This window comes from Pinus tabuliformis, chromosome 1_2, assembly GCF_031772625.1.
Source record: "Pinus tabuliformis cultivar Carrire ecotype Pingquan chromosome 1_2, CPIR1, whole genome shotgun sequence".
Lineage (NCBI taxonomy): Eukaryota > Viridiplantae > Streptophyta > Pinopsida > Pinales > Pinaceae > Pinus > Pinus tabuliformis.
Genome location: NC_142298.1, coordinates 971,542,171 through 971,556,163, shown reverse-complemented (window position 1 = coordinate 971,556,163; position 13,993 = coordinate 971,542,171). Strand labels below are relative to the sequence as shown.

The 13,993-nt window shown below is 37.9% G+C and overlaps 1 protein-coding gene across 1 annotated transcript in view; it reads left to right on the top strand.

Annotated features, from left to right (window-relative positions):
* Positions 1-13,993, top strand: part of LOC149209230 (nuclear pore complex protein NUP93A-like) — a 313,625-nt gene that overhangs the window by 262,533 nt on the left and 37,099 nt on the right. The window contains exon 14 of the mRNA XM_089396318.1: positions 615-906. Within this exon, the coding sequence (XP_089252444.1) occupies positions 615-906 (292 nt within the window). The remainder of the gene's footprint in view (positions 1-614; positions 907-13,993) is intronic.

Below are 13,993 nucleotides of genomic sequence, written 5' to 3'. Positions count from 1 at the left end.
TGACCTTGGACTGAGTCTATGACTTGTCACTCTTCACTATTTTTTATTTAGTAATTTAAATTTACTATTTCAAACTTCAATATTTACTCTTTTTCTTAGTACTAATTAGATTCTAGAATGTTAAATAAAAAATGTATCAATATTTTACTATTTCTTTTTCATTTATGGTTTGTGAATCAATGTATTTCATTACTGGATCTGAATCTAAATCATGTTTATATCATATAAAAATTTGAATGCAGTACTATTTTATTATCTACTATTTAGTATTTACATAGCACAATGATGAATTTGCATGCCATTATTACTATTATTATTAGAGACGGGGACCTCTATTCCAGAGATCCTAACTCCCCCCATTCCCTCTTGAATATCCCCAAAATTCAGGGGTGCTTCCACACATCCCCCATTTGTCTGCCCCCTCATGCACTCTCCTATCCTGGAAAATTGGCGGAACATTGTATAAAAGCTGTGGGTAATTAAACTTCTCTGGTGCCGGACGAATGAATGGTATTTCAGTAAGGGTCTTGAATAATGCTGTGATATATGATTTACATAAGAAATTATGCGTTTATTCAACTAGATTCTTATATTTGCTTCTTGTGAAAATGCAGTGGTCAAGAAAGGGACCAAATTGCAGAGCAACAAATAGCACTGCGGCAACTGGAAGCTATTTTATCAGTTCACAAATTTGCTAGGAGTGGTCGATATGGTGATGCTCTAAAGGAACTATCTAAACTCTCTTTTATTCCTTTGGATTCGAGAACCCCAGACAGAACTGCAGATGCACTTCAAAATGTTCCTCCAGCTGTTCAAGCATGTATTCCGGATCTCCTTAGGATTGCTCTCACCTGCCTGGACAATGTTACAGATACAGATGGTACAATTCGTATGCTAAAGACTAAGGTAAGGGATTGCTATGAACCAGCCTGTAGCCATTTTAAATGTTATAATTTCTACTTTCAATCAGTCACTTTAAGCTTCTTTCTAATATGTAAAGAATAATTTTAGGTAAGTGATTTTTACAGATGTCAAAATAATTTTAGGTAAGTGTCTTTTACTATTTTCCTCAAACTTAACTAACGTTTGATTGTTAATGCTTGAACCAACATAATCTAATTATAGGTACTTTGGAGGGATTTACACATCTTAATTTTCTAATATAAGCTACAACACTAATTTTTGAATTAAACTTATATTACTCCAAATAAACGGAAAAATTACAATAGACAGTCTAGACATAAGAGGTTCAACATAGATATCCCCTTCCTATGTAACGTAGGAAAGCTAACATATATCCTGTGCCCAAAGGGGAAGGGTGTCTACATCATTGTTGCAAACTTTGCAGATAAGTCATTGATGTCATGATTTATCATGGTGTTCAAGCCCAGGGCCCAAACCATAAATCAACAAAATAACTCTTTCTGATGCCCCAAGGGGCAGGGTGTCTACACTATTGATGTTGGCATTCCTAATAAATTGTTGTTGTCGTGATTTTTCATGGTGTTAAAGCGCAAACCACAAATCACTGTAACAATTGTTTTTAATAAAAATATTGCTACATCATGATGTTTATAGAAAATCATGCCACGGTGAGTAAACATTGGCAATCCCATGACATTTTGCAACGTTCCACCAAGCTTCCAAGACAGCTGATGTGGGAACAGGAAAACATGTATGGGGTACATGTGGTGACAGGCCTGAAATTTTAGGACATGTGGCGGAAATCATGGACAATTAAAGCATGAAATTAATATTCTCATTGGTGTTGTTACTAGTTAGCTTCCAACAGTACTTGTGGAGCTGGACAGTTAAGATCCATCAAGATTCTTTCATGCTGGTCTCATTTCGGATGCATCAAGGCAAATGGATCAGGCTCCTCACTTTGTTAGTTCCATTTGGAAGCTTGTTTTTTTGCAGTGTTTGGAGATCTGAGGCTTGCAAGTCAGAGATGGTTACACATGCATGACCATTGTAAAAGAGTGAGTTCAATGAGACTGCTTTTAGTTATATACAAGATGATCAAGCTACCCTGTTTTTTCATTTTTCTTTTTCGTTGGAGCTAGGTTGATGCTCCATCTCATCATGATCAGGATTTTTTTTGCATGTATTGCATTTTTTTGCTTTTCTGGAAAAAGACTGCTTTTATGTGCATGCCTATAATTTGCAGTTTCTACGTATGGTAGATACAAGCGAAATGTCATGTTTTTGAGCAAGTAGTGGTGGTATGGCTAAAGGTTCTAGTGGATGATGTTTATTGAGACGGGCAATTTAAAAACTTGGTGGTTACTCATTGTAAATTTGGTACCTCGTTTAGAGAAAGGGTGTTGAAGCTTATAATAGCTTTGGAAGGTCTTCTGCCTAGGCTTGGTGTCTTAGCATGTGGAAGATGAATTATTGCCTCTTTAGTTGCTTGCTTGGTGGAGTAAATGATTTATGTCTTCTTTCCTAAGTCTAAGTTAGGAAAAGTACAATAATTGAGGTCAATTACTTATAGTGGACTATTAAGTCATTTTCTAAGGATAAATAATTTAATTATTTAAATGACTTAGAAATGACCTCAATCATCAATCTCGAAGATCTTCTAAAAGGGAAATTAGGGTTAGCGTTCCAGGCTTAATGGAGATTATAAAAAGAAACTTAAGGAAGAGGTGAAGACACAAGAGAGAAGAGACAACAAGAAAAAGCGATTTTCTCTAGTGCAAGTGGCTCAGTAAACTAAAGAACAGAGGAGGAAGAGTGTATGAGGATTTGAGGGTGTATCTAGGAGACCGAATTACTGGAGATTGCAGGGCTGAGTTCCTAGAGTGAAGGGGAGATTGAATTGATTGGAGAGGCCAATTTGCCATGGACAAATTTATTGAGGTGTAGAGGCAGCTCAAAGGGAAGTAACATGGCGGATTTACTAGTGAATTACTGGGCCAAAATTCTCCAGGCTGAGTTTCTTCTGAGGCTGATTTCCAGTAGGCTGAATTCATCTAGTGGGGGCTGAGTTATAGGTTCCAGTAAATGTATTTTTCTTTGTAATTCTCTATGGGTCAAAAACCTTGATTTTCTAGAATAATGAGTGATGGAGAATTGTTGTGGGTATTTATCTATTGCAATGTGCAATTGATCTCTCCTAATTTTATTTTCTGTTGCATATATTTCTAGAGGTTAAAACAATGTTCCACGGGGACACGCTCCCTAGGGTGAGGGATGTGTCTCGATGCTCCCCCATGCTCCGGGGATGGGGAAACTCATGGGGAAACGTTTCCCCCAAGTCCCCTTTTTGGGGAAACTTGGGGAAACTCTGGGGGGACATTTTTCTGGCGACGAAACGCGACTCCTTTGTAGGGCGGTGGGGGGAGTCAAGGGGGACGTCGAGGGGACGCAAGGGGGACGGGGGGGACATCGGGGAGACGCAAGGGAGACGTTGGGGGGGGGACGTTGGGGGGACATATATGTGTCCCCCCATTTTTTTGTCTAATAATTTTTATAAAATATTAAAAATTAAAAAAATACAAATTTAATTATATGAAAAAAAACTACAAAAACAAAACAAAAACAAAAAATGAAACTACATTAAAACTTAAAAAATAATTAAAAAAAATAAATAAATAAAATTATATTAAAATTTATAATGTAAAGAATTAAAAGAAAACAATAACAAAAATATAAAACTTAAGACTTAGTATTTACTAATATTATTTAGTACTTTTTGAAAAATTTACTAGTATTTCATTGCTCGATGCTTTCTATATTTACTTTTAGTTTAGTATTCTATGGTTATTTTAGACTTCAACATAATGTCAATGTTATTGTCATATGATGAATTTACTTTTTATCATTTTTGAATCTTTGATGTGCATTGCATAATTTCAATTGTCAAATGATGAATTTATTAAATTTAATTTAGATGTATTTTGTATCATGTCAAATGATGAATTTAGAAGGAACATTGCATAATGTCAAATGAGGATTCAATTTAGTAATTTACTTTTAGATTTACAATGCAAAAATGTCAAATGATAATTCATAAATGATAATAGTCTAATAAATAATGATGATCATATTTAGTCTTTAGATGTACATTTCATAATTATGAAGATTTTCTATTTAGTTATTGACGTATCTTTGGGATTTTTTATTTTTTATTTTTATTTTTATATAAAATGAAATTTTTAATAATTTATAATTTTATAATTTTTGTGACTATGACGTCCCACGTTTCCCCGAAAACTCCCTAAATTTTAGGGTTGCTTATATATGCTCCCCTTGTGCATATCCCCACTCCCGTGTTTCCCTGTCTCGGAAACTCGGTGGAACATTGGGTTAAAATACCAACTACTTTATTTTTCGACAATTTAGAATTTATTTAGGTTATTGAAATAAATTGTTGGGAATAATTAATTGTTGTGAGAATTAATCTAGGCTAATAGTAGGAGATTTAACATGGTATTAGGTCTTTCTAGATAACTTTGAGAGAGAGATTCGAGATCACAAGGGTTTACTGCAATGAGTTTCTTTTTACAACAACAAGATTATTTTTAATTTTGCAGTTGGGGTTTTGTGGCCAAGGTCGATTTGGGAAGATGGCATCACTAAGTAGTTTGTGATATGAAGAGAGGTTGGATGGGGCTGGTAACTTCAATCCTTGGAAGGAGCGGATTACCAAGATTCTAAATTTGAATGGTCTGTATGATCTTGTGAACACAAACATTGCAATTTCTTTAGATCCAAAACTAATAGCCGAGAATAATCTCAAGGATATGAACGCGGGGTGTATAAATTTGGATGCTGTGAGGGATGATATAATTCCTCACATGTCAAGGTAGGTCACAAGACACCAGATGTGGGCAGCCCTAACCAGTCTTTATTAGTCTATTAGAGCACAAACGAAAATAGGAAGATGGTGTGGCGAGAAAACTTAAACATCGGGATGAACAAATGAGAGACTATAGCATCTTACCTTGCGAGGAGATCCAATAGGCTTGTGATGAGCTTTTTGTTGTTAAGGAAGCTATGATTGATTTAGAGTTGGTGAAGGTAGCTCTGAAGGATAACGTTCAGCATTGGACCACCTTTGTGGATGGGATTCTTCTTAGGAAACATCTTCCTAATTGGGGCCAGTTGTGGGATGACTTCATCTAGAAGGAGATTTGGGAGAACTCATTGACTGAAGGACTAGTGAGGAGAAAGATGAGCTTGCTCTTACTACACAAGTGAACTAGAGTGGAAGGCCAAGTAGAACTAGAGTGGAGGCAGACCTTCACAGAGTAGTAAGGAGAAGGACGTGAGCAAAGTCAAGTGCCTTGTGTTACCCACCACCAGTGGGTGACCGCATAGGAGAGTTTTCCTCCTAGATTTGTCTTTAGTCGGCAACCAATAGCCCCTGACAACCACTAGTGTAACCCAATATTGTGCCAGATGTCTCTGCTCCCTGAGCCAGTCATATGCCCCCTCGCCCATTTGTCAAGATTGTATGTTTGAAGGTGGGCCATCCAATCCTACAGGTATGATTTTTCATTATGCAATCGGGTGTTGATGCTTTTTTTTCTTGGGCACACTTGGGTATGGATTATTGGGTGACCTGGAAGAAGGAAGGGTTTTGATTGTAGTCTTATTCCCTTACCTTAACTGGGTGGTTAATCCTCAATCCTAGTCTCGTGGGATCTCCCCTATTGGCTCACAACTTTAGGATGGGCACTTATTGGGAAACCTCGATTTTGGTAGTGTGGTCTCATTTTCCCGTTCCATATTTTTCACTCCCCTTCACACATTACATGCCCTATTTCATCATCTTCCCCCTCTGGGTCCACATGATCACTGGGTCCATGAGGCTCAGGTACTTCCCTTGCCCTTGTCCACATGTCTGAGTCGAGCTTGGAACAATGCCCCGAAGTTTGTTGCAGCTAAGAAAAAAAAATATAAAAGCATAATATGGCCACATACATAAGGAAATAATAAACAAAATGCAAAAGATGGTGGGGACAATAAAATTTAGCACATTGGAAAAAGCCAAACATGAACTCTACCACTTATCATTATGGCCATCACTTTGGTTCCTAGGCCCCTATGATTGCCCCCTACATCATTAAGGAACCCATGTATGTCCCAACCCCCGGTGGCCGATGAATTGCCCCACCTTAAGGGGGTAATCACTGCTATATCATACACATCATGCTCTCATCCCTTGGAGCCCTAAAATAAAAGAACAATCAATTAAAGCCGAAAGGGAAATGAAGGGTGGAAAAACGAAGGTTGGGGTAACTCATGTATCACGATTGCTCCCTTCTACATTCGTACACCCAAATATGTGGACATCCCTCATCATTGCCACCCTTTAGTCCATGTCATTTTTCCTTGATATCACCGTGTCCTAATTCAGCTCATCATTATTCACATGATACCTACCACTTGAAGAATGTACCTTGGACATGTCCTTCTCTTTTGGTGTTGGGAACACCTAATAAGGTTGTTTATTAACCACTCCTACCTAGGGAGGTAACACCATTGCATGCCCAAGGCCCCAAATTTGGAAGGGAAACCCACTATGAAGTCTCATTTCTTCCCTTGACTAACAAGCTTATTCATTCAACTGCACTAATGAATTATTGTATCTAAAGGTGAGGAGACACATTGGATCTTATACAGGATTGGCAAGCAGTTTCATCTTGGGCTGAGTAACTTAATTGTGGCCCAATCCCACCAGAGGATCATATTGACACTTATAGTGGAAGTGTTGAGAGCCATGGGTTTCCATCAAGGTTACTTGGGAGCGGGAGCGAAAATGGGAGTGAGAGCGACATTTTCGGAAGCTCCCGGTTTGGAGCGAATCTCGGAGCGTTTTTTTTTATACAGCTTGAGTGGGCCTGATGGTTAAGAGCATGTGTTTCTTCCCAAGAGGTCACAGGTTCAAAACCAGAGGGGGTAGAGTATGTATGCCTTTGTAGACTTAGCAGTCAAATCGTTATGCGGAGGTGGGTCCCTTGTCCCACAAACAAGCGGGTCTCATACACCAATTTGGTGTCTAGCTTGGCTGACCTTAAAAATGGATATTATATATATTTATATTTTGATGCATATATGTCAAAAAAAACATATAGAATGATGAATTAGATATAAAAAACATTAAAAACATAGATTGAACCATATAACAACAATCATCTAGAAGTTATAATCTTCATCAACCACGTCCACAAGTTAGTAACATAGTAACATACAACATATTGAGTCTCATGATTCATCAATCTTAAAGTTTCAAGTTTTCAAAATTCAATATATAACATTTATCATTGTTGATCACCAAAGTTGTACTTATAAGCTAAGTGTAACCATTACAACAAATAATATCTAACATGAAATGAAATGTTATAAAATGAAACAACTTTCAACTTTCATGAAGCATCATATTCATAATTCATTACTAATGAGTTATAATTGCCAACTTCAAACTTAAATTGTCATATATTGTCTAAGTTACCAGGATTCGGGTACGGATACGCCAACTTTTTGAAAAGCCAGGATCCGGATACGACAACGAAACGACAAATATAAACAAATATAAAATATTTTATAATTATTAAATTTAAATTTATATAAAAATAAAAATAGAAACACATTTTTTTAAATATATAATTTTTAGTACTTATCAAAATAATTATTACAAGAATAATATCAAAATTAATGTATCATTTATAAATATAATTTAATTATATAAAAATATTTAAATTATATATATATATATAATATTTTTAAAAAATTATTAATTTAAACAAAATTAATGTATCTTTATAAATATAATTTAATTATATAAAAATATTTAAATTTTAAATATATATATTTTTATATAATATATTTTTAAAAATTATTAATTTAATAATAATAAAATTAATACATCGTTTATAAATATTTAAACTTTAATTCATAGTTATTATATTTATATTAAATGGTTATGAAACTTAATTTATAAAAGTTACTTTTCTACACTTCAAAAAAATTTAAAATTTAATTAAAATATCTAAATAAATGTTTGGTGGCTTACCATATATGCATTAAAGCTTATAATAAGGAAAAAGTAACTAGCAGCAAACTAGAATAATTTATTATTCGCACTTTTGATTTTTTTCATTTTGGTTGACGCTCAATTTTCTAGTTTCACTGACACCCGTTAATAATTCATTTCTTAACCCGATAATGGTTTATTATTCCCTTTTCTGATTTTTTTCATTTTAGTTGACGTTGAATTATCCAGTTTCGCTGATGCCAGTTGAATAATTAATTTATTGACACATATTATCGGGTTATCCATTAACTCGTCCGCATATTTTTTCATTCTGATGTTTGCGCTGACGTCTGCTTCAGAATTTTGCACTGACGTCTGACAACTTAACACATTGACCAATGTTGGGGGCGTATCTCCTCGTATCTGGATCCGAATCCGTCTCCGATTCGGGGATCCGCGGATCTAGCCCTTTGGCCTGGCGGATCCGATAAAATAGTATATTGTTTAAAAAAATATCATAATAAATATGAAAGAGTCAATAATTATAAAAACTACTAGAAACTAGAAAAGACAAGTAAATCTATTATCTATTACTTATGCTTGGGCCTCTTGCCACCACGAGAAATGTCTAATTTTTTAGTCTTGTTGGATCAGGATCTTTCTCAATAAAATCACCCTTTAAGCATTAATATCCAGAGGTATCTTTGTCATTACCTCTGGATCTGTATAGGGATCTTTGTCATTAATATCACTCTCTAAGCATTAACATATGATAGAAAAAGCATAGCATGTCAAGTCAAGATTTTGTTTGAGTGATGCGTACATTTTTAGGAGGGTCATGATAGAGGAGTTCGACAACCAATGTCACTAACATCAAGGTACATAGAGGGATTGGTGCTCTTGATTAAATACGAGTTCCATACCCTAATACATGACAAAATTCAATGGAAACATTGCAATCCCCCAATCCTGAAATCCTGAAAAACTAATAAGTTTGCTGGATTTGGAATGAAATCTAAAATTCTACTTTCTCCATATGAAATCCAATGAGGTCGAAACCACTCTCAAACATCTCGAGTCATTTCATGATAATGTTAAAAATTTAAGTAAAAGGATGAAAATGAAGAATAAGGAGAATGTCACTTTTACTTTAAGAATTTAACATTACTGTGAAAATTCTCTCGTTGCAGCACTTGATTTACTTTTCCTACTTATTTCATCATAAGTTATTCATGAAATTACTTCAACAAACATTAAAATAAATACTGCCGCAGATATCACACTGTAATACAAAAACAAACATATGCACACATTGACACAGTGATTTTGGACTAATGTCCCCGAAAAAACCCAATATGGGAAAACCAGTGCAACAAGGGAGGATTTTATTATTCAGCAATTTTCTAGTACAATAGGTTGCCAAACTGGCTTACCTAAAGATAAACAAATTTCCAACACTTCTTGTAAACCCAGCGTAGGCCCGACTGACCTCTGTGTCAGCCTGAAACCCTTTGCGTCAGCCTACTGAAGCTTTGTGCAGCCTCTCTGGCCTTTTGCGTCATTTCTGCAGCCTCTGCGTGGATGATGCAAGCCCTTATGGCTCTACAAAACCTCTATTACCTCTACGTGGATTCCTCTGCTCTGCGTCTGCCTCTTCTGTCTCTGCTCTAATCTCCCGTCTCTCTATTCCGTACTTGCTGCCTCCTGATTTCTATCCAGACCACTGGTTCAATTACTCAGCAAACCCTGCTCCAAAAATTGAACTGACTGGTCTCCCTCAGTGTATTCTCTAAGTGACCCTCAAGCCTCCTCTTATACTTTTCTCATTGACAAATTAACGGCCGAGATTAAGTCCCTAATCAACAGCTAAGATTAGGTCTGGCTTGATCCATGTCTATTGGACCATTCTAACACAATTTCATATTAATACACATTAATATTTTATTTTCCCTATGTTTAGACCTGGGGTCTCCATTAAAAATATTAATTATTTTAATATCCCCTGAACTGTTTAGGATCTGCCCAAATCCTTTCTTGTTATTGGAGATTTCATGTGCCCCAACCTCTCCACCAAATTTCGCAGCTAGAGCACATTCGATGCTACCCCAAATCAACACTCCCTCTTTGCGAGGACTATGCTCTAGTAATATTCCTCCCTAAGTATCACCCTGATGATTGATCATCCGGAATCGGTCCCTGTGTTGATGTTAAGCCTCCTTGCCCAACATCCTCTGCACTACTGCACCCTGTATTGCTGCCCATGACTCTGCTGCTGCCACTGCTGCATCTGTATGACAACTTCCTATGCATCTGTGCTGCTGTTGGTCCTTTCTCTGAACACTGCATCCGCACTGCAACTCCCTCTACATCTGTGCTGTTGCTGGTCCTTTCACTGCATTTTCACTGCAACTTCCTCTTCATTCGTGCTATTAACACACTACTTTTGAAAAGGGTTCTTTACCATCCCCATCTTTTCCCTGAAGTAGTCAAATTTTGACTTTCCAAAGGCCTTGGTGAGGATATCTGCCACTTGTTCCCTTGTAGGAGTGTAGCTCAACTGTACAGCTCCTTGTTGGACACAATCTTTGACAAAGTGACACTGGATGTCAATATGCTTCTACCTATCATGGAATACTGGATTCTCAGAGAGTGCGATGCAACTCTGATTATCACACATGATCCTAGTCGCCTCCATATTTCTTTTGAATAGGTTTACCAACAGTTTTCTAAGCCATATGGCCTCACACAAAGCTGTGCTTACTGCCATATATTCTGCCTCAGATGAGCTCAGAGCCATGGACTTCTGTTTCCTATTGCAGCAGGAGGTCATCCTTGATCCAGTGTTGAAATAGTACCCAGAGGTATTTTTCCGATCCACTGAACTTCCTACCCAATCTGCATCAGTAAATCCACTCAACCTGATATCCTTACCCTTGGTGTATAAGAGCCCATAATCAACTATTCCCTGTAAATACCTGAGAACATGTTTGGCTGCTGCCCAGTGAGCCCTCTTTGGTTCCACCATGAACTGACTAAGGGTGTTGAGAGCGTAGCAAATATCTGGCCTGGTATTGACTAGATACATCAGGGACCCTATGAGCTATCGGTATAGGGTGGGATCGACATCCTTGTCTTCTCATGCATTTATCTTCTTCCAGTTGGTGATCATTGGCGTAGCCATAGGTCTACAGTCTCCCATCTCGAACCTTTTCAGGATTTTTGTAGCATACCTCCCTTGCCCAAGGAAGATTTCTCCTTTCTGCTGCCAAACTTCCAACCCTAGGAAATAGTGCATTCGTACCAGATCCTTCATATCGAACTCTGTGGCTAGATCCTTCAATGAGTCTGTATGACCCTGTCAAAAAGAGATCATCCACATATAATAATAAGATAAGTGGTTCGTTCTCTATGACCAGATAGTAGAGATTCAGATCCGCGTCACTCTTGACAAACCCATCTTCTGCAAGTAACCATCTATTCGACCATGCCAGGCTCTCGATGCTTGCTTCAGCCCATACAAGGCTTTCTTTAATTTGCATACATGAGACTTCTTCTCATGAGTTTCAAAGTCCTCTGGTTGTTCAATGTATACCTCTTCTTCTATTACCTCATTCAGAAATGCCGTCTTGACATCCATCTGATGGATCTCCCATCCCATTTGGGCTGCAAGAGATATCATGGTCCTAATAGATGTATACCTGGCTACTGGGGCGAAGGTTTCCTCATAGTCAATCCCTTCCTTTGAGCATACCCCTTAGCCACAAACTTGGCCTTGTATTTTTCGACACTGCCGTCTGCAACATATTTGATCTTGTAGATCCATCTTGAACCTACCATAGATCTATCTTGAGGCCTTGACACCACCTCCCAGACATTGTTTACCATTATGGAGTTATACTCCTCCACCATCGCATCTAGCCAAACATGATGCTGAGTTGCCTCCTTGAAGCTTGCAGGTTCTCCATCTTGAGCTACTAATGCCTGATACCTGTCTGGCCGTTTTCGCTCTCTTTTACTGTTCCTTGGCTCTTCGATGAAGTTCTCTGCATCACGTAGAATCTGACGAAGTTCCCTGCTAGTTCTTCCTCTGCCAACAGGTGCTTCTGTTCGCTCCTCCTCCTCATCCTGAGAATCCTCCTGATCTGAGGAAGAATTCTTCACTTCTGTTGGTTGAAGAGGCATGACCAACGAATCCTCTTTCGATTGCTCCTTGGAAGGCATTTCACGAGATCTTCTAAAAGCTCTGTCATCCATGAACTTTACATCTCGTCCTACTACTACCTTCCTGCTCCCTGGAAGATAGATTCTGTATGCCTTAGCATTCTCATTATATCCTACCAGATACCCCTTTTCTGCAGTCTTTTCCAGCTTCTTCCTCTTTTCTTTGGGTATGCGACAATATGCTAAACTCCCAAATATCTTGAAATGACTGACTTCAGGTGTCTTTCCTGTGAAGACTTTCTCTGGAGTAATCTTGCCCAATGCCCGATGAGGAGTCTTGTACTGAATGTAGACAGTTGTGTTGCATGCTTCTTCCCACAAGAATTTTGGCATATCCTGATCATACAGCATGACCCTAGCTGCTTCTACAATAGACCTGTTTTTCCTTTCTGCCACCCCATTATACTTTGGATTGTAAGGAGCTGTCCACTCTCTTCTGATGCCCTCCTTAGCATAATAATTAGTGAAGTCCTTATCGACATACTCTCCACCATTATCTGAGCGCAAGACTTTTATTTTATTACCTGTCAGATTCTCCACTAGATCCTTGAACTCCTTGAATCGACTGAAAACCTCATCCTTGGTTTTCAGAAAATAGATGCAAGTTTTCCTCAAGTGGTCATCAATGAAGGTAAGGAAATACTTGGCACTGCTGAGAGCTTTGACAGACATAGGTCCACAGATATCTGAGTGTATCAATCCTAGTACACTCTTGGCCCTATGGTTCCTCCTAGGAAATGCCGCCTTGGCATACTTTCCTAGAGCGCATCCCCTGTATACATCATCTCATTCCGTACTCAGATTCGGAACTCCTGTTATAGTGCTCCTGAGAATTGTCAGAGCTCCATGGTGCAAGTGACCCATCCTTCTGTGCCATAGTTCGTTCAAGTCTTTGTCCCCATGACTGCCTATTAGTGCCATTGGAGATTCTAGTTGTAATCTATACAACCGATTACTTTTGATCCCGATCGGCACTTTCTTTTTCCAGCTTGGGTGTTTGACATATACCTTTTCCTTGATGTAGTAGACGTCATAGCCCTTGCCGTAGTTGTGACACGGAAAGTAAGTTCATCCCCAATCTTGGTACATGCAACACATTTGTGGCACGGAACCGGTCTCCCGATTCTGTCTGAAAAACTATGGTACTTTTTCCTACTGGAGTACACTTTGCCTTATTCCCCATGGTGATTTGAAAGTTCATCTTCTCTTCTCGATATTCTGAGAAACACTCCCTGATTTCTGTCATATGCCACGAGGCTCCACTGTCTATATACCATACTTCTAATGATGCAGCACTAGTCATGCATGCCACTTCTTCTTCCAACCTGGAAGCCAACATAGAGAAATCAAAATCTCTCTTTCTTGTGCAAACTTTTGAAAATCTGTGTGAGTCCCCTGAGGTGGATGCCTCTGCATCGTGGTCTTGACCCATAACTGATTTTCCGTTTCTCTCTTTGATTACTTCCTCTGATATCATGTGAAAATTCTATCACTGCAACAACTGATTTACTTTTCCTACTTATTTCATCATAAGTTATTCATGAAATTACTTCAACAAACATTAAAATAAATATTGTTGCAGATATCACACTGTAATACAGAAACAAACATATGCACATATTGACACAATTATTTTGGACTAATGTCCCTAGAAAAACCCAATGTGGGAAAATCGATGCAACAAGGGAGGATTTTATTATTTAGCAGTTTTCTAGTACAATAGGGTGCCAAACTGGCTTACCCACAATTAGACAAATTTCCAGCACTTCTTCTAAACCCAGCGTA